At 41.7% G+C, this 26069-nt stretch overlaps 3 protein-coding genes across 6 annotated transcripts in view; 2 read left to right on the top strand and 1 right to left on the bottom strand.

Moving 5' to 3' along the window:
• Positions 1-13068, top strand: part of crebrf (creb3 regulatory factor) — a 33164-nt gene extending 20096 nt beyond the window's left edge. Inside the window, exons 7-10 of one of the 2 annotated variants that reach the window (XM_083986770.1) lie at positions 863-1052; positions 1162-1235; positions 1424-1543; positions 2375-13068. In XM_083986770.1, coding sequence (XP_083842896.1) covers positions 863-1052; positions 1162-1235; positions 1424-1543; positions 2375-2481 — 491 coding nt within the window. In that variant the 3' untranslated portion in view covers positions 2482-13068. Of the gene's footprint in view, positions 1-862; positions 1053-1161; positions 1236-1423; positions 1544-2362 lie in introns of both variants that reach the window. The other variant, XM_083986769.1, reaches the window with a different exon arrangement.
• Positions 13069-13868: 800 nt separating this feature from the next.
• On the top strand, positions 13869-18492 carry bnip1b (BCL2 interacting protein 1b). 3 transcript variants are annotated; one of them, XR_014595929.1, is made up of 7 exons: positions 13869-13965; positions 14667-14759; positions 14857-14948; positions 15275-15386; positions 15658-15772; positions 16650-17371; positions 17577-18492. XR_014595929.1 is itself a non-coding variant. In XM_083986858.1 (6 exons), exons 1-6 carry the CDS (start codon positions 13882-13884, stop codon positions 16844-16846), a joined length of 693 nt encoding a protein of 230 aa, XP_083842984.1. In that variant the 5' UTR covers positions 13869-13881; the 3' UTR covers positions 16847-17474. The 3 variants fall into 3 exon arrangements, 2 of the variants coding, with proteins under 2 accessions (XP_083842984.1, XP_083842983.1); XM_083986858.1 differs by lacking the exon at positions 17577-18492 and having other exon boundaries at positions 15275-15382; positions 15654-15772; positions 16650-17474; XM_083986857.1 differs by lacking the exon at positions 17577-18492 and having other exon boundaries at positions 16650-17474.
• A 557-nt stretch (positions 18493-19049) lies between these two features.
• Positions 19050-23561, bottom strand: stc2b (stanniocalcin 2b). Its single transcript, XM_083986856.1, has 4 exons — positions 23311-23561; positions 21724-21866; positions 20229-20440; positions 19050-19426 (listed from the first exon to the last, which is right to left on the bottom strand). The coding sequence occupies exons 1-4, from the start codon at positions 23447-23449 to the stop codon at positions 19108-19110; spliced, it is 813 nt and encodes a 270-aa protein (XP_083842982.1). The 5' UTR covers positions 23450-23561; the 3' UTR covers positions 19050-19107.
• Positions 23562-26069: the final 2508 nt, after the last annotated feature.

The raw sequence follows: 26069 nt of genomic DNA, 5'->3' as shown, positions 1-26069 counted from the left end.
TCTTTAAGACTTAAGACAGACGGTCAAAAGCGTTGTGAGAATCTCCAATGGAAAAGAAGCTTCATCACTTCAGTCGTATTAGAGGACAGTGCAGTGAGACAGTCTTTCAGCAGGACAGCCCTGGTTTGGATTTTCCACAATTTCAATTTCAGTGAACACGGTGGAAATGTGACGTGAATAAAAAGAGCATATCTCATCCTTCACACAACAGGCTGCACCGTTTCTTTTTTAAAAAACAGTGAAAGTCAAAAGCACATGAACCATTACCACAGGCGTCAAAGCGTTTCTCCTGCACTCACATCAGTGTTTATTTAATCCTTTTTGTTCGAAAATGTATTTTGTTTGAGGATGTAGAGGATGAGTCATGTTTGTGTCTTCGCTTTTTTTTTTTTATTAACAGTTTTGAAAAAGAAAAAGCACTTCACAGCTTGTGGTGTTTTTAAAAAAAGAAAAGAAAAATTCAACAACAACCAGGCAGCCGTGTTTCAAACAAGCCACCAGTAATGATTTACTGTATTACCGAACCCAGACCTGGTATAGAACCACATAGAGCCACCACAGGACAGGTGTCGCCAACCATGACTAAACGGCAAATGACATTTTATAACGTGTTTCCTGCTGACAGCTGTGAGAAAACATATAAATCCTCAGAGAAATATTCAGTGAACGGTGAGATATTTTCATGGTGTGGAAAATTTAAATAAATTCTCCCACGTTTCATAATTCATTTATTACTCAGATCGCAGGTTATTTAACAGAAATCCACTGATATGAGCTTGACAAACAAAAAGAAACCAATTCAGACATTAAATTAGATGTGACTCTGATCTCTGAAACCTTCTCTTCATCACTTGTCGTAAAGGAAAGTACATGTTGAAGAAGTCACGCCGCACGGATGTGGAGGACCTGACTCCCAATCCGCGCAAGTTGCTGCAGATCGGCACCGAACTCCGCAAGCTGAACAAGGTGATCAGCGACTTGACGCCGGTCAGCGAGCTGCCGCTGACCGCACGACCCCGGTCCCGCAAGGAGAAGAACAAGCTGGCATCCAGGTAAAATGCGCGCACACAGCAGCTGCCCACAGTTAAGACGCTGATCTGAGAGCAGCACCTGTTGTTTCTCAGTTTCTAACCATCTGTTGCGTTGTGTTGTGTTGTATAGAGCTTGTCGTTTAAAAAAGAAGGCGCAGTATGAAGCAAACAAGGTGAAGCTGTGGGGACTCAGCACAGAGTACGGTACGGCGCTACATGCACCTATACACACCTGTTAATCGATCAGTTTATCACTTTTAAAACATACCTTCCGATCATTAAAAAAAGGGTTTGTTGTCAATCACAGATAGAATCCCTGACCTAGGCGGAGATGTGTTTGAGTGTGTTTCGTGTGAAAGTGTCTCTGCTCTGACTCATGTGTCCTCCTGTAGATCGGCTGCTGTTTGTGATCAACGCCATCAAGGAGGAGATCGTGGCGCGAGTCGAGGACTCTTCTCCCCGTCCGACCAACATGACTGACACTTTGGAGCAGCTCATCCAGGAGACACTTGGTGAGAAATGAAGAGTTGAACCTTGAATCAATATACACACACACACACACACACACACACACACACACACACACACACACACACACACACACACACACACACACACACGACAGAGCCCAAACTGTTGAAGGTTCACAGCTCTGTATTGCAAAACACTTTATATCCAGACCTAGGTGTTTCTTTGCCAGGTTTTTTAGAACATGTCTTAGACTACAGTTAATGAATGAATGACTTTTATTATTGTGTCTTCTGTATGCCCAGCCCGCATGGGCTTATAAAACACTTTAGAAATAAAACTAACCGTCTTAAACACACTGAGATTAAACAACCACTCCAGCTCCTGCTCATCAGAGCACCAAAATAATGAGACAAATCAGTTGTGTGCAAGAAATAAAAGGAGAACTTTAAAATGACGTGCTGCAGAAATCAAATCGTTGCAACCCACTGAAACATACTGAAAAGTAGATAACATGATGTCAAAATAGATAATTTTCCTTGAGATTAAAATTAGATAAGACAAGGAAATGTACACGAATCAGCAGCTCACACAGACTCTACATTATTTCACAGCTGAAAAAAAGAATGTGACAACTTGGATATGACAAGTACTCGTGAATGAAATACAATGTGGGAAGCAGGTGATAATAACATTGCAGAGCTATGTAAAGACAGTGGTGATGGTATGAGAAGGGACTAAAGTGATAAAAAGTGAACGGCGCTGCATTGTGATAGGCTGTTGTTAAAAAGCAGCACAATCTACTCGCCCTGCTGCAGTCATTTCAAACATCTGCGTGCGTCTTTATGTGTCTTTGTGCGCAGTTGCATCACCAGTTGCTGGGCAGACTTCCGACTTCGTCAACAAGATCTTGGAGAACACGGGCCGAGGGGATCCCACCGGGGGACTGGTCGGCCTGCGAGTCCCCACCTCCAAAATGTAGACGGAGCCGCCGGTCCACTGAGAGGAGTGGACTAGACATTACCAACGTGCTGTCCCATTGTAACTATGCTCCCGTCTGCATGCCCCTCCAACCCCCCCGAGCACATGCACATCGTTAGTCACACAAACACACATACCACTCCCTGTGTGTATGTATGTGTGCTTGTTAATAGCCATGCACCTGTAGGGCATACACCCTAGCTTTCCTGTCTCTGCACGCTGTGTGCAGATTCAGTGCGTCACTGTCTCCCAACCCATCGTGAGCATCTGTTGGGAAACGCGCCTCTGAAAAAGCAAGTGATGGTTCGGTGTATAGCTAGTAGAACGTTCCTAAATCCACTGGTGATTATTAGAAATGTTTAACATAGTATGGTGTTGGGTCAGACTGGTTGGAGGTCTGCTTCCTGGGCTGAGACAGAGACAGTCACACAAAGAGTGCAACCACTGGAAAACTTTTCACACGATTTGTTTGAGGTTGTGACGACAAAGGATGAACTGTTACACATGATTTCCTAGACGAGATTCACCTCACATGGCAACAAACACAATTAACTCCAGGATGTTAAATTGACCCAACAAAAAAAAGCACTTCGATTTAAAACACCAACAACAACAAAAAAAATGCCTTTGGTTGCCAAGAGAGCTGATGGGGTGGCAGGAAATATTTTGTATTGAAGGCCTAAATATGTTCATGCCATCCTTTGATTGCCAATCAGCTCTGCTATCGTAAAAGTGTAGGAGTAAAGAGAAAGCAAATTAATGCTCTAAAGAAAACAAAAGTAGACGCTGAGAGTTCAGATTTCAAACATCCTGCTGGGGTTGAAGTGTATCTTATCGCAGGCAGGACAAAGCTTCATGTCTGATTTTGACAATGTGGACTTAAAGGACAGGAGGTAGCTTTGACCATGTGGAGAGGAAGCACATGTAGTTTGGTGCTTTTTTTTTGGCCTTGTGCTGGATATAACTGGACTGGCTGAACCAGGCATTTTGCCAGTATGGGAGCAGACTGAGGAAGATTATGATGGTGATGAAGAAGACATGAACAGTGATCCATCTCCTCTAGGAATCTGTACATAGACGTGTCTCCCAGTGACAAAACGGCACCGGCTCCCCTTTTTTGTACAGTAGAGACGACCAGTTTGGTGTGTTCATACTAGTGTTTGATCAGAGTTCTATTCATTGTGCCTTGTTTATGTATGTGTGTGTTTCTGTAAGTCTGAGTGAGTGTGTGAGTGAGAGGGACTGAACGAGACGAGGCGATTGGTCAGAGCTCCCTGAGGTCCAGCCGAGGAGAGGAGGACTACTTTACACTGAGGGAGGTTGTTTGTTAAGGCGGAGGAGGAGGGAGAGTGAGACGTTTGTGGGTTTGTTGTGTATTTCAGTCGTTTAAAGATATTCTGAATGTACATAAAACAAATGGAAGCTCTCGTTGCGTGATGCCACAGAGTCTGTGTATATAGGAGGGCTCTGCAATAGATTACTTATGGTTTTTGGTACTCTGTCTTTGGGGATCAGGGGGAGGGTTACCTGATGTTTTTCGTTTAGAGTTACAAAAGATATTTGCACACTATATTTTGATTGTTTTTTGTACCAAAGACACATGCAACGAAACGGCGACCAGCCAGTTAAAGTAAGGTTTTGCACAGCTTACCTGACGCCGTATTGAATGTAAGAAATGTGGGAGGGTCAGGGAACTTCATAGAACTGTGAAATTAGTTTGGGTCCAATTCTGTACAGAAAAGGAACATTCATTCATTTATTCATTCTTTTTTTCTTTTTTTTCCTAAAATTTAATCCCATCCATGGGTTTCTCCAGTAAATTTGTTGCTCGAGGAAGCACTTCATTCCTGAACTGATTCTTCTCTCCACATGCTAGTTGTGTTATTGGCTCTATCTAGGACAAAAACCAAGAGCACTAGTAGATAAGCTATGTTACATTATTGCTTGTTTGTCAAAATGTCACCAACAATAACCAAAATGTTATGTTCCTGTGTCACTTTGTATGATTTCTGTATGTAGACAAGGTCTAGTCCATCATCAAAATATTAACTGAATTGTGTTTTAAAGTACTGTATATAGAAACATTAATGATATATCTATCAATGGTGAAATGCCACTTTTCATGACAATTGATTAATTTTTAAGCATGACACATTTCTAAAAGCTTATCCTTGCATCGAGAGCAGTAGAGGAAAATCAGAAAAACCAAAAAAAAAAAAAAAGTTTGTTATATTTTTGTATTTTAGCTGCCTGCTAGCTTTCCTGTTGGTTTGGAAGTATTCATCGGTCAGAGAGAAGGAGATGCGGAGGGGAAAAAAAGGAGAGAGGTCTTAAAATGGAGGCAGTTAATCCGATGGTGTAAAGCGACACTTGACCCCTCCGGTCTCCTCTGCTGGCTGAGCGAAACACGGAGAATCAGGATTGGATTTATTTAAAACACAATGCAGCAAAGCCATGGTCTAGTTGGAAGAGTAGTCTATTAAGAGAACGGGGACAGGCCGTCTCAAGTGCGGACTGGGAAAGCGAGAAACTCAGAGGACAACAGTGGGGAGGTGGGAGGGCAGACGAGGAGCAGTAAACGCCCTAAGAAAGCCAAAGCCATTCGATTCTGTCCCAGACTGATCTTGAATCAGCACTGTGCATTGTCGTTGGGATTTTCCACACTTGAACAGTGGGACTGGTTGACGTTTTGCGTTCCCGGGGACCGACGCTGCTTCCTCCGAGGTTCAAACTGCTGAATTTTATCCTCAGCTTATGTTTGTTCACCAAAACACATGCAGCGTGTCCAACCTTTAACAATGCATGATGCCTGTATGCTTCCCTCCCTGCTGCCTGCTCAGAGGAAGCTCTGCCTCGTCCCAGGGAAGCACAAAATTTCAGCCAGAGTTCACTCGGGTTGACGGAAAAACGACCAGAAAAATTGACGAGACTGAGCTCATGTTTGAGGTGACGAGCGTACTCCTTCACAGAGTGATGTCTGGTGATGGTGGTGCAGAGCTGTGGTCTTTCTGTGTTGTGTGATTGAATAATAACAGCTAGTGCTACATATATATTTTTACTGTTTTCAGTTTCGTCTAAAAAGGGAGAATTGGTGCTTTTTATGAAACTAGAACGACAAGTACCCATGATTCTTATTTCACTTCGTAGTCCAGGTGTAGCCGAAATGACTTGCTCTCCCCGACCGTCCATAGCTATTTTCTTAGTAGTGATTAATTTTTGTATATAAACTATAAGTTAATATGTATCTTCTAAATGTTAGATATATGTATAGAATACTATATCTTATATGTTTGAAAACAAAAGCACTTTGTCCAAAAAAGGAAAAAAAAAAAAAAAACAACAAAAAGAAAAGCATTTTTTTCTTCCATTTGCTGCTAAAAGGCCTGGTGTGAATGCTGCAAGTGTACTTGATGACTACTTGCTAGGATCGGTCTATCACCTGACTTGGCTGGGTCTATGAACTAGCAAGAGAAAGGTGTATAGGTGTGTGGCCTGACGAGGGTTTGATCTACACGTTTCCAGAGCCGTGTGATGATATGAGTTGTGGTATGAGAGCGTATCATTGCTAGGCTTTGAGAAGCCCAGTGTCTTGACAGGTTTGAGTCTATTTCCTGGTCAGGGACTGAGTGGGTTAGTGTGTTTGTGGTCTTAAAAAACACAAAAAAACAAAACAAAAAAAAAGAGGGTTTTGATTCCAGGGCCCCTACATTGATCCTGATGCTGACCCCCTTGGCGTCATGATTCATTTGCCTTCAGTAGAGGTTTCCTATGGAAAAACTGATTCTGCTTTGGCTTCCTCTTCAGGGTGATGTACAGTGTGGACACATTTCTCCAGAGAGCTATATTGTTATCATTTGTAAACTGATTTCTACTTGTGACTTAATGAGGAGGGGGTTTAGCCCGGGGCGGCCGGGAAGAGCTCATTTGAAAGGCGTTGTTCCCGGCCGCCTTGGGGGAAGTTACTATATCACTGTACTGTATGGCAAGCCAATTACAAATGAAGACTCAATCCGGACACTTATTGCCTTCTGAAATAACATACACACAAATAAAAACAATAATATGGCGGGACGAGTCGTTTGCTGAGGGTCTGCGCCCGAAGCTTATGACATTGTTCTGCCACTATTCAGTCAACAACAACAACAACAACAACAACAAAACCATTCAGCCTGACAGGCTCAAAACAACCTTGATTGAAGTAGCAGACGTGGGGTGAAATATATCTGGAAAAATGTCCTCAAAAACTCAGACTGCTCCCTCGTATCCCTCCGGGACGATGTTTGTTTGATGCATTTTTCTCAGCTATCATTTTGCCCAGGTCTGGGAGGGGGTCAACAGTGGTGAAAGGGCCGCTGGTTGACGGCCTGGTGACAAGAGAAGAACGTGTGTTTTGCTGTCGATCACGAGGCTGGTTCACGCGAGAGTCCTCACAGGTTTTTACATTTAACATGATAGGTGCAAGCTGTGCAACTTTACATTCAAACCAGGAGACTCTGTGGCATTTTAACAGTCAAGGAAATGAGTGAAAAATCCACGCCAGTAAAACTATTCCTTATTCTTTTTATTTCTGATGATTCTGATAAATCCTATTCAGTCAACTATTAAGCTAATAGAGTGTGTAACTTTGTGCTACTCTTGTCCAATAAAAGCTAAGTGGATCCATAAAGCTCTTCTTCAGCAAATCAGGGTAATATCGTTCTTCTATCTGACATATGTGATGACATATAAAATCAAAAGAAAATATATTTATGTATTCCAATTATTGTCGCCATTCTTTACTCTGTACAAAAATATTGTGTGTGCGTGTGTGTGTGTGTGTAAAGAGTTATCAATGTCAATCAATATGGTGCAATGATCTCTACACAAACATAAAAAAAAGAATATAAAAAAAAAAAAGGCCAACAGACTTGTCACAAGAATTCACACAGATTCTCTGTTTTCTCCAAATCGGTATTCAAACAAACACAAACATGAGGGATTTCACTCTTGATTTCCAGCCATAGTCCAAACCGGGGTTTGTAATGTGGTGCTGATTTCTTTTCTATACCTGAGAAATAATCCAAGAATGAGACTCACTCACAAACAACGTTGTCCATCTGATTATTGATCAATAACTTACCACACAGATTAACCCCCCAGGGATCTGTCAGTAAACAGCATGGTTTCCTTGTTGGACCAATCAGAAGAAGATCCATTCTGATTCTTGCTCTGTTTTAGCTACAGACGGGTGATTTCTGTATTTATTGGCTTGTATGATCGTCATTGTTAAGCGTACCATTATTCCCTTTGTAAAAGCCAGACTCCTGGATTCGACACCACTGCACAAACAAATACGACGGATATTTATTCTGTCGTACAGGTGCAAAAATATTCACCATAGATGCATTAAATAAATGCACATATTCAGGTGCATTATGGGTTTCCTTATGCCACTTTATTACCATGATAGATTCACTTCAAATGCAACATGGTGATACATATTGAATTTGAATGATCTCCAGAGGAAATATTTGGTCACACTTTGTTTTACATTTTAGAACGATTTTCAAAAAGGTAATTTCCATTTGGTACTGAAGAAAATCAAGAGGGTGTTAAACATACTGAATTGGTCGAGAGAATTTATTTGAACCTTTCAAGTAACAAAAAAGTAAGGGATGCATGTTTACATGGCTTAAAGTTGCACTAGTTGATGTTTCTGTATTTTGAAAATTGAACACGACGACTTGTAAGGTGCTCTACAGAGCATTTTAGCACCTTTCAGCCTATTGTTTTGGTTTTATGGCAGTGGCCTTACTGTTTTGGTTCACTATCACTTCTCAGTGATCAACACCAGAGCTAAAAGAGAGCAAATATTTGATTTGTATCCATCAGATGGCCAATGAAAATAGATATAAAATGAGTAATAATGTTTGTTAAGATGTTCTCTTTATAACTTAATGAGCTGATAATATGCCAGTGTTGTGTTTACAGTGTTGAGGCTAAACGGAGGAGTTTCCTTTCTTTCCCTATTACCACGACCAACATACATAGAGTTCTCTTTAAGAAATTCTGCACCTGTAAAATAAGTGTTACCAAATATTTCCTATTAATTGGATTCAATATAAAAAATAAAATAAAAACAACAACAAAAAAAGCCAGAGATAATCTCACCTCCTGCTGGCTGTGGCGTCAGATCCCCAGAGTCTGGTTTGAGCTTCTTCCGAGGTTTTCCTGTCTTGTTCGAACCCTCGTTGCTCGCCTCCAGAGGCTGTACGCTTACTCCCTCGCACATATTTCTCTTGTGTAAGTTAGATACATTCAGAAATGTACTCTGTGACAAAAGATGCATTGGGAATTGATGTTTTTGCATGCCGATTCCCTGCATAGAATTGAGAGAATCAAGTGACGTCTGGAGTTCTTTGCAGATTTGAGAAATAATTTGGCCGATTGTCAGAAAGTGTATTCATTGTCACAAGGTTTTGCACGACTTCTTGGGCTCACTGTACTCTCAAGTCGAATGATTTCATACTTGCTGCTATTGAATGAGCACAAAGAGACTTTAGATTTTGGTTTAGGGTGTCCATGACACAGTTTCAGTATGTTATTACCACCACACACCCCTGATTCTCTTCCCACACCCTTTTTCTTTTTTTTCTTTTCTTTTTTTTCAAAGACCAACAGCGTTACTCACCTTGCACTTGGTTTTTACATATACAAGGAAAAAAGATATTTTGAATATGATGCCTGCTGAACCAGGTGCCTTAATCAAATATATGAGAACACAAATCTGCACCTTCTTTCAGTCGGGAGGGGGTTTCCCTGCAGAAACAAATGGGCTGGGTTTCCCAAAACCTAAACTTGAAGTAATACAATGAAAATGAAAACCTCACTTTAACCCCCAGATCAACACAGTGTGTATCATAAACAGCCTTTAACAGCTGATAAAAGCTGTTTTCCATGTCAGGGTAAGAAAATTAACTCTGCATGGGAGTTCCCTTTTTAAGGTATTACTGAAGAAGACAGCATATACCACAACACTTGAACTAAATTGATCGATGTTTTGGGAAACCTGGTTCTGGTTTAAACTCTTTCTCTGCCCACTACGCCACGTTATTGTGTTTTCTGTATTGGCTGCTGCTGCTATCACCGCTGGTGTGTCCATGTAGAGAAGAGCAAACTTCCACTGTGTCTGAGGCAGAGGGAGACTCGGGCCTGCTTTATACCTAGTCAATTACAATGCATTCTTCTTCTTCTTCTTCTTTGGTTTCGACATGGAGCACTGTGCTGCTGCCTCTCGAGACCTTTTCGAGAAAGGATTAAAAAACAAAAAAAAATCAAAAAACACACACACACACAACAGAACTTTCCGTTTCTTAACTTTGCTATTATGAAGTGCCAGACCCTCCTTGAAGTCAGTGTTGGCACTGAGTCGCAGGTTGCGAATGAAGCGACAAACTGAGCATGGGGGTAAACTGTGGTGCTAATCTGTCAGTGGCTGGGTGCTAACATGGCTGTGTTAAAAAGCTGTATTAGCCATATTATTCCTTCTGTTGATGACTCTGGTCAGTCTTGTGTTTCTGACTGCTGCACTGCTGTATGCTGACATAGCGAGGTATAACTCTGCTGCTGCTGCTTTGCTGATAAATGTAGATTAGTCTCCTTGTCAGGATCCAGAAAGATCATGAATGTTGTATCTTTATACGGCCGCTGTCCTGCTTGTATGTTTAAACCTTTTTTATTAATATTATGGTTTGATATTTATGCTCTGACTCTGTCAAATGTTGCACGTTTGAATTTTTTTTCCCTAAATTATATTTTATTGCCTTTTTTCCCTGATCCCAGTGTTCATGCCATTTGTTTGATATTTATTTGTTGAGTCCTGTAAATTAACATGTTCGAAGAAAATTTATTTCAACTAGACTTTATAGCTTTTCCACTGAAGTGGGCTTTGCCATGAGTCAGAGACTTCACATGAGGTTCACAGACACAGACTACAGGCACAGTGAAACACAGTTGCCTGTGTTATTATACAACTTTGATAGCAAGTCTGTAAAACAGAATTCATTGTCTTGTTTTTTCACATAGAAAATATTGTTTGATTTGCTCAGAGCACATCTGTAATATTACTTAATTATGTACTTTGAATTTGTTCAATTCTGCCACCGCATATGGCAAATGGTAACACACAATTAATAATATTAAATTAGATGTTAGAGTTTTTTTCAATAAGTAAATTTGATTGTAAAACAATTATTTGACATATTGACACTAAAAAGATTGAGAAATATCAAAAAAGTCTGAAAGTATTTAAGAATTTATAAGTCTTTTAATTTTCTGTCAGTCAACAGAAAATTAATGAAATACTTTAATCATCCAAAAAATAATACTAAACCCTTTAGTGTCAGGTTTGGGGCCATTGGTCAGCCATATCTAGCTCAACTAGTGTGAAGACGTCAACCTAGGCTTTGAGGAATTGGACACCTTTCACTATTTGTGCAGTGTTACCGTTATTGACTTTGACAAAATAATTGGGCAGTTGATCTGAAAATGTATCAAGAATGAAAAAACTGCAGCCCTAAATTAGTTAAAATATGTCTTTATTTATAAATACTGAAATTTTCAAGACATACAAAAATTCTGATAAATTTTCATTTTAATTAGTGAAATTATGTAACACAAAATTAAAATGAAAGACTTGCATGTTAAATAATGTAGCTTTTAATATGGACTTAAAAGATGTTTGCATTTTAGATTGCTGTATATTCTTGCCAGAATTATGACAAGATTGTTTAACTTTTGTTGTGTTCAGTACATCTGAAGCTCCCGTCAACAGCCATTTAGCTTAGCTTAGCATAAACACTGGAAACAAGCTGAAACAGCAAGCCTGTCTTTGTACAAACATAATAACAGGAAATCTAAAGCCGGGCAATTAAAATGTTTTATCTGGTTTAATCAATACAAAAATAAAAGTGCAGAGACAACACAGTGTTGGTTTAGTGCAAACTGATCTAAGATCAATACGCTGAAAGTTTAACATAAACAACATTTAATAGTAACCATCAGAGTAATGTAAAAGTCATTATAATAACAGATTTATTCTGGCTTCACTGTGACTGAGTGCTTGTAGTCTGTGAACCTCATTAAGTGTTCTGTGGCCAGAGGTTTGATCCCAGTAGAACCCTAAGAACCCGGCTCAAGGAGTCGAGCAACAGAAGCTCTTGTGTCGTCTGGACTCGGCCGAGGTTCAGCTGCTCCACAGCCTCAGAGCTCTGGTGAGGAGTTGGCTCTCCTCGCTCTCTCTAACTCTGGCGGGGAAATTTGAAAATCTGATCATGATAATTTGATCAAGTTTTCTGGGGAAAAAAACTTCACCACTGCACCAGAGATGTTTTCACCCCTTCTGGGTGCTTTTTTAAAAAAAGTTTTTACTTTTGGTTTTGTTTTTCAGAAGGGCTTTGGTTTGCAGTTGTCTCGTCAGGGAGCTCTCTGAGATTAGGGTCTCTTAAGGCTGGTGGGCAGAGACCCCTTACCCTCCTCTGCAATGAATAATGTGGAGGGGTTTCTTTTCCTCTTCTGCAGACTGATCTGATTAAAGCAAACGACAGCAACCCACCCTCGATAATAAAAACAAAACCCCTCTTTCTATATTTACACACACATCCAATTCATCATCCAACACTGCAATGATTTACATCTTCCAGACTTGCCAAAATGCATGAGGCGAGGGACGTTTATCAAAAATATAATGTTTATCCTAAAAACATCAGTTTCTTTTTCTTTTTTTCACTTTTGATAATAACGACAGACAGTAAGAAGATTTTATAGGAATCCATACAAGTCCAACATGTAGAGGATGTGCGAGGTATCTGTCATCCTGAGCTCCACAGCTACATGCCATTGTTATGATGATGCTTCTGGTCTTGTATGGTAACTTATTTGACTAGATCAACAGCATGGGATCTTTCTGTACTTAGTTCTGTGTGTGTTCCTCTCACCAGTCTCAGTAGGAAGGCTGTACTCCATTGCTAAGTGCTCTATAATAGATCTCTTGGTGATTATAATTTCATAAAGAAGCAAAACCTGCAGAAAAGTGTATCCTGCTGAAACTAACTTGATCCTCTCTTTAGCAATGACGTCTATATTTGTAGTTCACATATATGCCTGTTCAAATACAATATCTTGACAGTTGTTATATTTATGTTGTGTAATAAATGTCGTGCTGGGTTTATACTTTTGTTTAACTAACTTTTTCTTTTTTTTTTCTTTTACATTGTATTTTTTTTCTTTGAGGCACATTGGGTGGTTTTATGCACAGGCATGAAAATGTAAAAAAAAAATGTTTGTTTTTTGTTTTGGTTTGTACTGTAACGGCTCATTCTCTGAGAGCTTCTGACAGTTTTTGTCTCTGGCTCATCCACATCCTGCGGACACCTGCCCTGAATCTCTGTTGTGTTTTTGTGCCTCTCTTTCTTTTTTCTTTCTTTCTCTGTTTCTTTCTTTTTTTTTTTTTTTAATTCTTTCTCTGTTGTATCAGCCAGGAGTTGGTACCGCAGCTTTGCTTGTAACCACAATAGTCTGATTATGTTTATTGATTTTAATATCAAAATAATAAAACCATTAGCACCCCATCCTGACCCTTGTGTGTCCTTGTGTGATTAACTGTGCGCAGGTGGGTTCTACATTACTGAAATGAAGATTCAAGTGTATACTGAGTTGTACCAATGGTTTCATTTAATTTTCATAGTATGTCATAAATCAGAATTTCGCTTTAGGATTAAGAATGAACTCCAACTCTATTTAGTAATTTAATTTTTTAAAACAAATTTGTAATTTCCTGTAGCATCTGGGCACTTGAGTTTTTAGCTGTTACTCAAACAGAAAGAAATATGATTCAATACAGTGTAATCTGGTGCCATAGTATCGAGCATTTACAGCACCAGGTTGATGTATGTGGGAGAGACATGAACTACCAAATTTACCACCATTGGAAAAGATCATGTCTGCCAGTCAAAGTTGTAGTTTTAAGGTATTATGTGATCTTCTGTTACGGCCACATTGTATTTTGAATTCCATAATAAATTATTGAAACGGGGTTTGGTACTAAAGTACTAAATGTCAAATTTACCACAAATTGAAGGCAACCTTCAGTTCCACAAGACAACAAACAAGTATTCTTATTATTCCCATTCTTAGGCATTACACTAAATTGTTCCCATTTTCCCCAATAAACTCTGGGGTAAAAACAATATTTAAACAGTGTGATCAGAAAATGTGTAAAGCTATGTTGAAATGAAATAATTTTAAGTCACATGTTCAGTATTTTCCTGTCGTACGTACGTCCAAGAGGGAATTTCAATAGCTTTGTTGCTTCGCCTTCCGCAGCTCGTCTTTTGGGCGTCTAGGCTGCCGTACAAAAACAAACATGGCGTCTTCTATGGACGTCCACGTCCGAATTTGTGGACAAGAAATTATTAAATATGACCTAGAAATCAAGGCCCTCATTCAGGTAAGAGTTGGAAACGTGTCGTCTGTGAGGGATGTTTTATGTTTTGTTCTTGTTGGTATCGGTTTGATCGTGAAGAGCTGTTCGTCAAGCTAACGCTAACTGAACCTAACTGGGCTTGTGAACAGGAAAATGGCCTTCAGCGACGTGCTGGTTAAAACCATCTTTGACTGTTTCGTCCAGTTACTGCTAACAGTTAATAGTCTCCGTCTCTGTGTGTGGGGAAACACACCGTACAGTTTGACCTCTCGGTGTCTTGGGCGGTTTTTTGTTTGTTTTTAGCTGCGCCTTAATGAGCAGAACAAGGAACAGAAAACACACTGGTCAGACAGGAAGAGTTTCAGCTCTAAGGTTTAATATAAAATGGGATCATCGGATATGATCTACACAACTTACTTCAGTGGCACTGCGATGATGATAAGTGAGGAAAATTACCGTAAAAAAAAACATTACGTTTACTATTTGAATTGACGAGTATTTGGGTGTTCAATTTTTAACAGAAATGATGTAACGTTATAAAAAAAACTCGAATGAGATTTCCAAATATGTTTGTCTAAAATTTACAGTATTTTGATTTTTCATTTGGATAATGGTTAAACAGCCCCTTGTTCAATATATATGTAATGTGTATTCCCAACCTTATTTTGTCATGCAACATTTCACATTGTGTGTGTTTGTGTGCTGCCTGTATGCGTGTCCTGCAGGACATCATGGATTGCCCTGGCCCTCAGTCTTCTCTCAGGGAGCTCAACTCAAAGGTCAAAGAGAAGTTCATCAAGCTCAGACTCCGAATACAGGTCAGCCTCATCACATATGTATGCTCTGTCACATCTATTGTTTAAAATCCAAACAGTTTTACCTGATGTGGCGTGGTGTTGTTGTTGTTTTTGTCAGGATATGGAGCAGATGGCCAGAGAGCAGGACAGAGAGACGGACAGACAGGACATTCAGGCTGAGACAGAGAGCCAGCGAAGGCAAATGTTAAGGTGTTTAAAACCACACAGCAGCCATCTTCATTTCCCCTTTGATGTTACTAACATTATTTCACTTTGTAAATAGATTTTTCTTGGCAAACTGAAATTCCAGTTCCTCATCGACATCAACTCTTTACACGAAAGGTTTCCTCATCTTATAATGAAACAACAAATCTACTGTACATCCAAATGTGGAGCTGATGAGACTTTGAGAGGCAGATAAATACAAGTGGTAAAGCAAAGAAACAGTTGTTGGCCTGGGATTGTTAGAAAGTCACCAGACAACCGACCAACACGAGATGAAGAAAGTTTTCAAAGTTGGTTTCTGTTGATTGCAGTAACCAGACTGCGTGGAGGAAAGCGAACCTGGCTTGTAAACTGGCCATAGACGACATGGAGAAGGACATGCTGCTGTGTGGAGGAGAAAACCAGAGCACCAGACAGAGGCAAGTGCAGCTCCGCCGAGACTCTGTTGTCGTGATGAAATATTGATTCAATCAGCTTCATGCCATTGTAAAGTGCAATATTTGAACAGCAGTTCCCACATTTTGGGTGTAAACAGGGAGTATAAGCCTGTCACGGAGGCAGTCGGCTTTGGGCTGGCTTACAACCAGAGCCCCACTGTCATGTCGTATTACTGCTGGTCTGCCGGATTGTAAAACAAACAGACAAACAGCAGCCCTGCTTTGTGTGTGTGTGTGTGTGTGTTTATCTCAGGAAGGCAACTAAAGAAAGTCTAGTGGAAACCAGCAGCAACATCACAGAGAGTCTGATGTCCATCAGCAGGATGATGTCTGAGCAGGTGATGCAGAGCGAGGACACCATCGGCACACTGGGTAAAAAACACAATACTTTACTTTCTATCCATGTGGTTGTATACAGTGAGTGCTGCTTGAAAGTTTGTGAACCCCTTGAGCAGTTTAGATTATTCTATTGTTTTACCATGATTTTGTTATTTTATCATCACCAGTTTTTATATATGAAATGTCAGGTTAATGTTATGTGCAAAAGTTAGTGAGCCCCAGCTTCAGTGGTAAAATCAAGTAGGTAATAGATTCGGGTGAAACACATGTGGTTGCTTAAGTAATCGGTTAAGCAGACGAATCAAATAAGACATCCTTTGGAAAGGTTTTGAGCAGCACTGATTAAAAGAGAGAGGAAACCAACCAAACAGCTGTCGTACCAGTCACCACAATCACCGCAATTCTGCACAGAGGTGGACGGCCATCAAAACTTTCACCAAGAAGCAGAAGAAAGAAGTAATAATTCGGTAAAGGCCAACCCACCCATCGCCTCCAGAGAGTAGCAGACCTCTCTAAGCAGCATCTGGGATACTTGTACATGTGTCTACAATCAGATGAGAAATGAATAGACATGGTATTATTCATGGGAGAGTTGCTAGAGGGAAGACTCTGTTCTCAAGAAAGAACAAAGTTATCCGTTTAAACTTTGCCAGAGAGCACTTGGACAAACCTTCTGGACGTCCATTCTCTGGACAGATGAGTCCAAAATTGAATAATTTGGCCACAATCACAGGCACCATGTTTGGAGGATTCACAAACTTTCAAGCAGCGCTGTATTTGAGTGCGCAGAAGTTAAATTGAACCTTTTTCCTTAGAAATTCAAGTTTCTCTTGTTCTTTTATGCCGCAATCTCCGATCTTTCCCCACTTTCTCCCCCTCCTCCCCCTCCTCCCCCTCTCCTTCACCACAGCCACTTCCTCCAGGACGGTGCAGGAAACCAACGAGGAGTTTAAGAACATGACAGGAACCATCCACCTGGGCAGGAAACTGATCCTGAAGTACAACCGGCGGGAGCTGACGGACAAGCTGCTCATCTTCCTGGCTCTGGCCCTTTTCCTCGCCACCGTCCTCTACATCCTGAAGAAACGTCTCTTCCCCTTCATCTAGACAACCGGCTCAGTCGCACACCCGATGACCTGGAGAATGTATTCCATCTGTTACCACAAGATGTTTCAGCAGGTAACATCTTTACATATGGACTACATGGAGACTGGACTGCTGCACATAGAGAAACAGCGTTTACCTTATTTTAGAAGCCTCATTTTTTTAGATTGAGCAAATTATAGTGAGTAACTTCTATAAGATCAACTTGAATAGAATGAGCATAAGGGCTAAAACTGGCATTAAGAGGTTTTCACGCAACAACAGCAGTGGGATTAAAGCCTTAGCACACTTCAAACAAGCTCGGTTTGGTGTTTGTTTACATTAAAGGGATAGTTCAACATTTTGGCAAATTCGCCTATTGCCATAATCCCTATAGTCATAGGAGTTAAATTATTGGTGCATGTTGTTTTGAGATCAGCGGGGCAGAGACGTGAGCTGCTCAGTGAACACAATGGAGGTGAACGGTACTGGTCCCCTGTTCCTCATCAAATACACGATCCAACAACTCCAGAACGATCTTGTGGAGAAGTTGTGACCTGCACATTCACCACGCTATAAAATAATGATGTAACATTTCGAGACAGAGTTGATTTCGAGGCGAATGCAAAGCCGGAACTACATTCCAGATATGGCTGCTGGGCGGAGTAGAAGTAGTTCAGAGTATTTGCTTTGTGCGTTGTAATGTTACATGATTGATGATACATGATTATTTCATAGTGTGGTGAATGTGCAGGTCACAACTTCTCTGCGAGAGCGTTTTGTTGGGAGTTGTTGGATCGTGTATTCGATAAGTTTTTAAGGACAGGAGTTTGAGCTTTGGAGTATTGAGCAGCTGGCGTCTCTGCCCCGCGGATCTCAAAACAACATGCGCCGATAATTAAAGGTAATCAATCTACTGCTATGACTATAGGGATTATGGCAATAGGCGAGTTTGCCAAAATATTATACTATCCCTTTAAGCAAGAATTTCGATACTCACTATGAATGTATGTCTCACAGTCTGCACAGTTTGGGACGAGGCTCACACTTTGAGACGGTCTCTACTCACAGTGACATAAGAAAAAAAAATGAGCCTCGAGAGAAATTAACATCCTGCCTATTTTCACACTCATGGGCCTCTGACCGGCCCTTCAACTGGCATCCAGGACTAACCAGGGTCAAAGCTGTTGTATGCAATAACCTTGTTTACTTTTTTGTCAAACTACAGTCTCTGTGTGTGTGTGTGTGTGTCTGCTTTGGGTGGCTGTTTCACTGTTGTTACAGTTGTCGATGCGTTTACCCTGTGCCTCGATGTGATTCTTCCCTCCAGTCAGACGTCCAGGTCACTCACTCTGAACTCTTGCTCTTTAAGTGAATCACGTCTGCTACAACTTGACTCAGTGACTGTGTGAATGTTAAACAAAAAGTCTTGTTTGTTTAAGCAAAGCTGAATATATTTCTAACATGCTATATGTCGACGTGCAGCATTAGCACAGACCTGCCAGTAGATGGCAGAATATCTCACATTATGTCACCAGTAGAGAATTTGTCTGAGAAACGGTTTAACAGGTCAGGACTGACTTAATTAACACACATGTCTCTGTTCAGTGACATCATTGTAGTTTATTTAATTTCAATCAAAAATTGCTTACAAATGTATTTTTCCATTCATTTAAATAAAAACTTACAAAATATAGCTTGAAGCCTGGGGTCTGTATGAAATGTGATCGTTCAAGTAGAACATCAAAAATACATATTCATCACACGTCACAACCGGAGAGTGCTTCCCTTCCTGCAGACCGCACCCTGACTGTCTGATAGTGTGCCAACCACGTGCTGCATAAAATAACAATGCTCATAAATACAAAAACAGACTTAAATAGGTAGAATACTGACTTTCAGCCATCAGCTGCACTTGAGCTAGAAACAAATTCCCTGTAGTGTTTACTTGTGTGTGTCCATGCCCGTCGCTGCAGGATACAGCCACTGTGGTGTTTACTGTGATGTTGAAGTGAGGTAGATAATTGGTTTTTCATCCGTGTACAAAGTCAAATGTAAAGAAAAATATTAATAGCACAAAATACCCAACAGATTAAATAAGTTATGTTGCATCGCTTTAACCAGCAACTCTACACTGGATACTCTAGAAAAACTATTAGGACTACTACTACCACTACTTCTACTCATTCTACTGCTAGTATTATAGTAATAAGTGCACCATCTTTGTATCTTTGTGTACCCTGCCTGCACCTTTGCCTGCACAGCTGCGTCACTCGCCCGTGGCTCTATGACGCGGTAAGATTGGTTTTCTCAGACACTGAGAGACCAGATTCAGTTGCATTGTCGATCAGGTTGGGCCCGCTCCTGCCGCCTGCCTCGGCCGCCCTGGTGGGTTGCTGCACGGTGAAAGGCCAGGGCACGGTGGGCGGAGTTGGAGTGGTGGTCTGCTGCGGAGCGTCCGACTGGTTGAGAGGACAGCTGCTGGTGAAGCTCCTGCACAGCGCCCCCCAGTGCTGCTCGCACTGCCCGCGCAACCGCCGGCCCACCCACGACCTGACCTCGTCTCCACACTTCAACAGGAAGTTCACCAGCTCCACATACGGTCTGGTACGGGACACACACACACACACACACACTTAGCTATATGTTGTCATGATTGCTAGGTGACCGGGGCCATATCACTACAACAGTAGGTGACACAGTGTAAACCGTCTGTTGGTTAGCGGTCTAACTCGGCTGTGAAGGGCCACACTTTCATAGATTCATAGATACATAAATAGCCATATTGATATGGCTATTTATGTAGTAAACATGATGAGTAGAAAGGGGTGGGAATTTTGCATACTTCTTCCTACTCCTTTTTTAAACATGCGCACATTATGATTTGCTTATATATATTATTTTTATTTTTTCATTTTAGACACATTTGCTCGAAAATAAAATTCAATTCAATTCAAACCACATATTTCCAAATGCTGAACTGCTATATTTAATTTTTTTGATATTAACCCAGCTTTCATTAATGTTGTCACCCTTTCTACTACAATAGTTTTAATAGTGCCTGGCTATTTTTGACTATTAACAGAAACGTTCTATATTGCCTAGAAGGACTTTGCTATTAATTAAACCTCTTCATTATATTTGCAAGTGGAGCTTACAGTAATTATTATGGGCCTGAAACTGAAGCAACTACATGTAAATCAACCATTATGAACAGTCACATGTCAAAATATCTTTGAAAAATGTTCATGGCACCACCATAATAAACATGTCTCCTGGTAAGAAAACTGAATGAACAGTTGTTACAGCAGTAACACCACTGCTAACATTAGCCCCCATAAGACTGGTTAAAGTGTTTACCACTGCTGAACTATAGGTCAGTGCTGCATCAGTGTGTCTCTCTCACCCCGGGGGAAACATCAGGTGGAACTGGACCAGATTGCCCATGGTGTCCATGTGGTCCCGTAGAGCCAGGCACAGCTGGTGTTTGGAGTAGCACTCTCTCTGGAGCGAGAACACCATCTCTTTGACCGCTGAGCACCGGCGGCTCACGCAGCTGAAGCGCTGTCGAAGGCCCAGCGCCATGCACCGCAACGCATCCTTCACAAATGACTTGCCCTGGGAGGAAGAGGAGGAGAAGAACAGCAGTTTATAGTCGGCATTTAGCAAAGCAGCATTCAAAATGTCAAATTTGGCCTTGAGTGTAACTCTGCCCACTATTATGTCTCTGTCTACAGTGTAGGAAGAGACGCACAAAACCACTAAAAAGAGAGAAAAACAACTACAAAGCGATACAGAAAACAACCAATTAGATGTCTCTGTGTGGCTCCGTGCTCCTGTGTAGGAGGCGGAGGCAGAGGCCTATAGTCTCATAATATATTTGTGTTTACAGGGTACTAATTTAGGGAACTGTTAAATCTGCAAGCTTTTTTAAGTTTAAATCTTGTTTTGAACAACTCTTTAGCTGCACTTTGTACAAAACATGGTGGAGTCCATGACATGTCCCCTACTGGACATTCCCCACCAGCCTGTGACAACGATTGCCTTGAAGCCACATGACCAACGCCCCAACACACCTTTGAATTAAGGCCATAGCCATTTACAGTAACATGGCCCTTTTTCTTTTTTTTTTTTGTTACACCTCTCTTATTTAAATACCACCTGAGATGTGTTTTATCATTACCCTGACCGGATGAGCACAAGTCGAAAACTTGCCGGTCCAATAAAGTTCTTGTGTTTCAGGAGCTCTGACCTGGTTCAAGCTGTAACAGCATGACAGCATCTGCTCCAGTGGCCTACTTGTGAGATGACCCCCCTGTGTTAACTAGTCCTTAATGAGGCTGATGAGGGAGGAGTTAAGCTAAAAAGAGAATAAAAAGCTGAGCGGAGCAGCGGAGACGGATGATAATTCTCTATGGGTTTGTCACAATCCCCATTACACACCAACAGGTCATATGTACAGTTTGTATTACTAGAGAATAAACGAGCTGGGATGGGCATTAGCGCGCTGTAACTTCGAGCATCAGTAATGTTGCCATGGTGACTTGTGCCTCCTATTGCATTTCATTAATAGATGTCACTGCATTGCACTATTGTTTATTAGTGTATAGAAGTGTATGGTATATATGTACTGAACATCACACTGTGCCTGTTGGTGCTGGAGACGCTCGACCTGCATCTCTCCCTCCTGCACTTCTATTCTAGTAAAGTAGACAAGCTGTTCCCTCTCTCATTTCAGCTCCCCTCTCAGATTGTTCTGCAACTAGTGCCATGCATAACTATACACTGCTCCTTATATGACAAACATTCCTCGCAAATGACTCTAATGACTGAAGGGATTAAATGAAATGTGTTTTAAGTGTGTGAAATGAGGTCATACTCTCATGCTGGTCCATCCATACCTGCGAGTCGAAGCGTCCGGCGTTGTGCAGCAGGGTGAGACAGATGTGGTGCAACCCTTGGATGTCACAGGAGTTGTTGTTGAAACACTGAAACATCCCACAGCCGACGTCCCCTGAACTCACCAGGCAGCTCTGGATCTCCACTGAGAGGGACGGAGGTAGAGAGAGACAAGAGAGCTGTGAACTGCAGCACACATCAGGATGAGCCACAGTGTAACAGGGAGAAGCCAGTCAGTGTTTATTTTGGATTTTTTTTTTTTTTTTGGTTATTTAAGTAGCTGTGAGTTTGATGTTCTTGTACAGGGCGTCCTGTTGATTTCAGTTTTGCTTTCAGAGAGGTTTAACCTTACACACTGTCTGTACCTGACTCAGCCTTCACACCACTGTGACAGAATACACTTTAAATCTGTGCCAAGCTTTCCAGGATATTACACACACATATCAGATGAAAGTTGTTGACACAGAATTGTCTCCAGAGTGTGTTCCCCATAAAAGAAAGCAGCAGGGTTATGGCTGTAATCAAAGGGTTGGAGAACAGTAACCTTTTTATTTTGGGTACATTCTTTTTTTTCTGTGGTAGCAGCAGGTCAAGTAGTTCACACACAGTCTGCACTGTGGTGGATGAGCTGAGACTCTGAGACTGTCCAGCATCAGTGATGGACAGTTTATTCTGCTCCTGGTCACAGTTAAAGTTCATATAATAATCAATAATCTTCACAAATGTTACATGAAAAATATTTCCTCCCTCTCCGTCTGAGGACATTCTGTTCACTTGTTGGGAGCTTTTTTTTCTTTCTTCTTTTTCTTTTTTCTTTTTTTTTAGGTTAGGCTAATGTTTAACCAGCACACTGTTATTGTGCTGCTGTTCGCCTTGTTGTGGGTTTTGTCGCCTCTTGATGTGGTTGCAGCCTGCTGCAGGTCAGCTCCAGGCCGGAGGTTGCCGTCATGCACCGCCCTGCTGGTACGGAGGGAATGTGCTTGGACAGGATCGCGCCGCCGGAGCTGCGCATTGAATTACAAGCCACCAACCGAGCAGGAGAGCAAACAAGAGAGGCGCGCTCTGCTGCCCGGCACGACCCGGAACGGCACAGCCCGACGCACAGTTTAAACTGACTGACTGACTGGCTGCACACAATATAAGGCAATGAAGGAGTCCCCATGTGCAGGACACAAATGGGTCACCTGTCTTTACTGCAAACCTATGCAACTGTCAACACTGATATTTATAACTATTAATAGCCTATCAATAATCCAGCCGATTGACATAGGCTATGTGTTTTGACATTGAGCTATAATGCAGCTTCTCTTCTGTCAGATCCAGCATCATAAACAAGAGACAACGTGTTTCTCATTAAGGATAATCCAGTTCCTACACAAAACAAACCAGTCTTTAGACTTTTCAGTGTGGAGCAACACTTTCAGACTCACTGTGAGAGATCCTGGTATGCATCAGCTCTTTGCACATATGCCTTTTCTGTAATTTCTTATAGAAGAAAAGTAACCAATTGCAGCTCTATATCACAGCACAGCGACCCGCTCATCAATAAAGAGTGAAACATCTGGACAGTGTTGTCCCCTCCAGCTCACCTGTGCTCTGCGGAGAGAGCCGTCTCTTGGCCTGGCTCGCCTGCTTCTCCTGGACATCATGCGGATCCACGGTCAGCACCTGTTGACAGGCCAGCAGCAGGAAGAGCACAAAGACCAGCGCGGACAAGTTCACCGGCATGTCTGACGACGCTACCCGGGGCTCGGTGCTTCTCTGTTCGGCTTGCAGGCTGCAGCGGCGGCGGCGGCGGCGGCGGTGGTGGTGGTGGGAGTGTGGCCTTGCAGAGAGAGAGGGTCGCAGTACACAGCATGACCGCGGCATGAAGGGCTCTGATATAAAGCTGGACGGGAGGCGCGCGTTCACGACGAGGTGAGTGAAGGGAGCTCGTGTCTCCACCAATCACGGCGCAGCCTCGCGAGCGCGCGGCAGACCGGAGCTAAAAGTTTATCATTGATGAGAGAAAACGAGAAGCGACCACGGCTGAGAGAAACCCACCGACTGATGTCCAGCTTCATACTCGTCCTCCTGTGTTAGATGGGTTATATTTATCCAGCAATGGAGGACAGAGGCGCGAGGAGAGAAGTAGCCAAGAAAATAAATCCGATATATTTATTAAGTGTCCCAAAAAAAGTTAAATAAAATGTTCTTATAAGGTCTTCCTGTTCCTCCGGAGCCTGCGGGGGTACGTGAAGGTCAACCACTCAAGACATCCACACTCAATTAACTCGCCAGCCAGCCAGCCGTGTGTGTGTGTGTGTGTGTGTGTGTGTCTTTGAGGGTTAGCAGCTGCCTTCTTGGCAGGGAGACGTGCAGCGAGGAACGTATCAGAAGCACCGGGACTGAAAGAGAGAGCGGCAGTATATGTGAAGAGGCTCAGGTTTGCTGAATTGTTCGAGCGCTGCATTCCTCTAAACCTAGCTACTTTTTTCACATCGTGTCCGTCTAATGTACTTTCTATATAAATAGCATGTGGTGCTTATACAAAATATCCGGTGGTGCCACCACTTTCTAACATAGCTAAAGCTAATTAGGAAACCACTTATTAATGTTTTATTAATTAGATAAAAGTTCCTGACAGGAGAAAAAAATGGGTTGCCAGAAAAAAAAAAAAACTGCTTTGACCACTCATATGAGCTGACACTTTTGGCGGTAGGCTATGTTGTTGTTTTTTCCAGCCGGCTATTGGAGCATCATAGTAGGCTAGAGATGAATGTATTTTTGAAACCCAATTATGCTGCTTAAATTAGACTTTACACCAAAATGTTACCACAGTTCATCCTCTGGGCAATATGAATGTGTGGGCTAAATTTAATGTTAATATATGAAGATTGTTAAGACGTTTTTGTATGAAAATGTCTTAACAATCTTCATATAAGATTGTTGAACACATTAACCTCATGGTGGCGCATAGAGGAACAAGACAGGAAGGCATTAGGATTCATCCTCTGAAGACCATGCAACCATCTGCTGGGCCTATAGAGAGAGTGAGACTGAGACAAATCTGGACCAAAATCCGTTTACCAGCCTGTTTAAAGCCTATATAGCTGCAGATTTGATCCTGTATTTATGACTTATAAACTTATCTCTGGGCAACAAATTGAATTGAAGGCAACTGAACTTGTATTTGTCTAGGAAGACGTTTCGCCTCTTATCCAAGGGGCTTCATCCTTTTACAAGGCATCCGTCTGACTAGTCCTCACTCGTCTGACCATGACTTATAAACTTATAACCTATCAAGATCAGTAACAGCAAAAGTGAGCAAACATGAGCATGTGTTAATAAATCAATGATTAGGCTACCTGACACAAACACTTGAAACACCTATTGGCCTGTAAATAACCTAAAAATCCACAACACATGGCTACTTCAAATTTTACTCTTTTCGTTTTATAAAAAGCATCGTCTTTATTTACTCGTTGTGAGGACCGTCACCAACATGATGGTTCACTTACAGAATCTACTCCTAACTATCACAGTTAGCTGTATAAATCCAACCCCTACTCTAACCCTGACATGAACTTTAATCTGACCTCACCAATTGAAATGGTGAAGCCTGGTTGAAAGGTCCCGATTGTGATGGTTTAATTTGAATTTTAAGTACAGGCAATGGGAATACTATTGATTCCCAATTCCTTATGATATGTCTCTTTTATTGGTTATTTTTTCATAATTTCTACAGTTTTAATGCTTGATATTTGTTTCCAATTGGGTGTAATTTGAACTCTGAGATGTATTACATGAGCCTGTGTCAGTTTTGCATCACTATGGCACCCACTGGTTATAGATTCAGCTTGAAAGTGAGTTTGAAGTCTGTTTTCTTCATCACAGTGCGTTCAGATGTTGCAGTCTAGTTGTTGGTTGTATGTTTTGATTCATAACAACCATGACCTCTGGCCCTTGACACGCAGAAAGGGACAGGTCACAGTCATGTGATGTGACACCAGGACATTGGCATCTCCATGTGAGCCAAACAACCACCTCATTCCTCTCACTCTGTCACTCTGCCTCCTTGTAGTTTATCTACCCTGCATCCACGAGGCCTGTGGTGGACATGGTTGAGAAGTGTGTGTATGTTGCAGAGGGAGGTCAAGGTAGAAAGACAGGGTGTGTGTGTGTGTGTGTCAGTACAGGGGCCCAGTCGGGGATGACACACTCTTACAAGGGCTAATGTTTGAATGTTTGGACGTTGGTTCGAGGACTTTTTTTCTTTTCGCAACCTTTCCCGCTCCGTTCTGTTTCATCCCGCTTCAAAACAACATCCCATAGCTTCCCTAACACAACCCCTGATGACCACCCACAC

This window comes from Trachurus trachurus (genome assembly GCF_905171665.1).
Source record: "Trachurus trachurus genome assembly, chromosome: 14".
Taxonomy (NCBI): domain Eukaryota; kingdom Metazoa; phylum Chordata; class Actinopteri; order Carangiformes; family Carangidae; genus Trachurus; species Trachurus trachurus.
The sequence above is the reverse complement of the archived record's forward strand: the minus strand, read 5'-3'. Positions and strand labels throughout refer to the sequence as shown.

Excerpts from the sequence above, each read along its gene's own strand:
- bnip1b (XM_083986858.1), top strand. The coding sequence starts at position 13,882 with ATGGCGTCTTCTATGGACGTCCACGTCCGAATTTGTGGACAAGAAATT. Across the intron at positions 15,383-15,653 it reads AACCAGAGCACCAGACAGAG|GAAGGCAACTAAAGAAAGTC; the intron begins GCAAGTGCAGCT and ends TGTTTATCTCAG. Across the intron at positions 15,773-16,649 it reads GGACACCATCGGCACACTGG|CCACTTCCTCCAGGACGGTG; the intron begins GTAAAAAACACA and ends CCTTCACCACAG.
- stc2b (XM_083986856.1), bottom strand. The coding sequence starts at position 23,449 with ATGCCGGTGAACTTGTCCGCGCTGGTCTTTGTGCTCTTCCTGCTGCTG. Across the intron at positions 20,441-21,723 it reads CCGGACGCTTCGACTCGCAG|GGCAAGTCATTTGTGAAGGA; the intron begins GTATGGATGGAC and ends TCTTCCTCCCAG. Across the intron at positions 19,427-20,228 it reads CACCTGATGTTTCCCCCGGG|ACCGTATGTGGAGCTGGTGA; the intron begins GTGAGAGAGACA and ends GTCCCGTACCAG.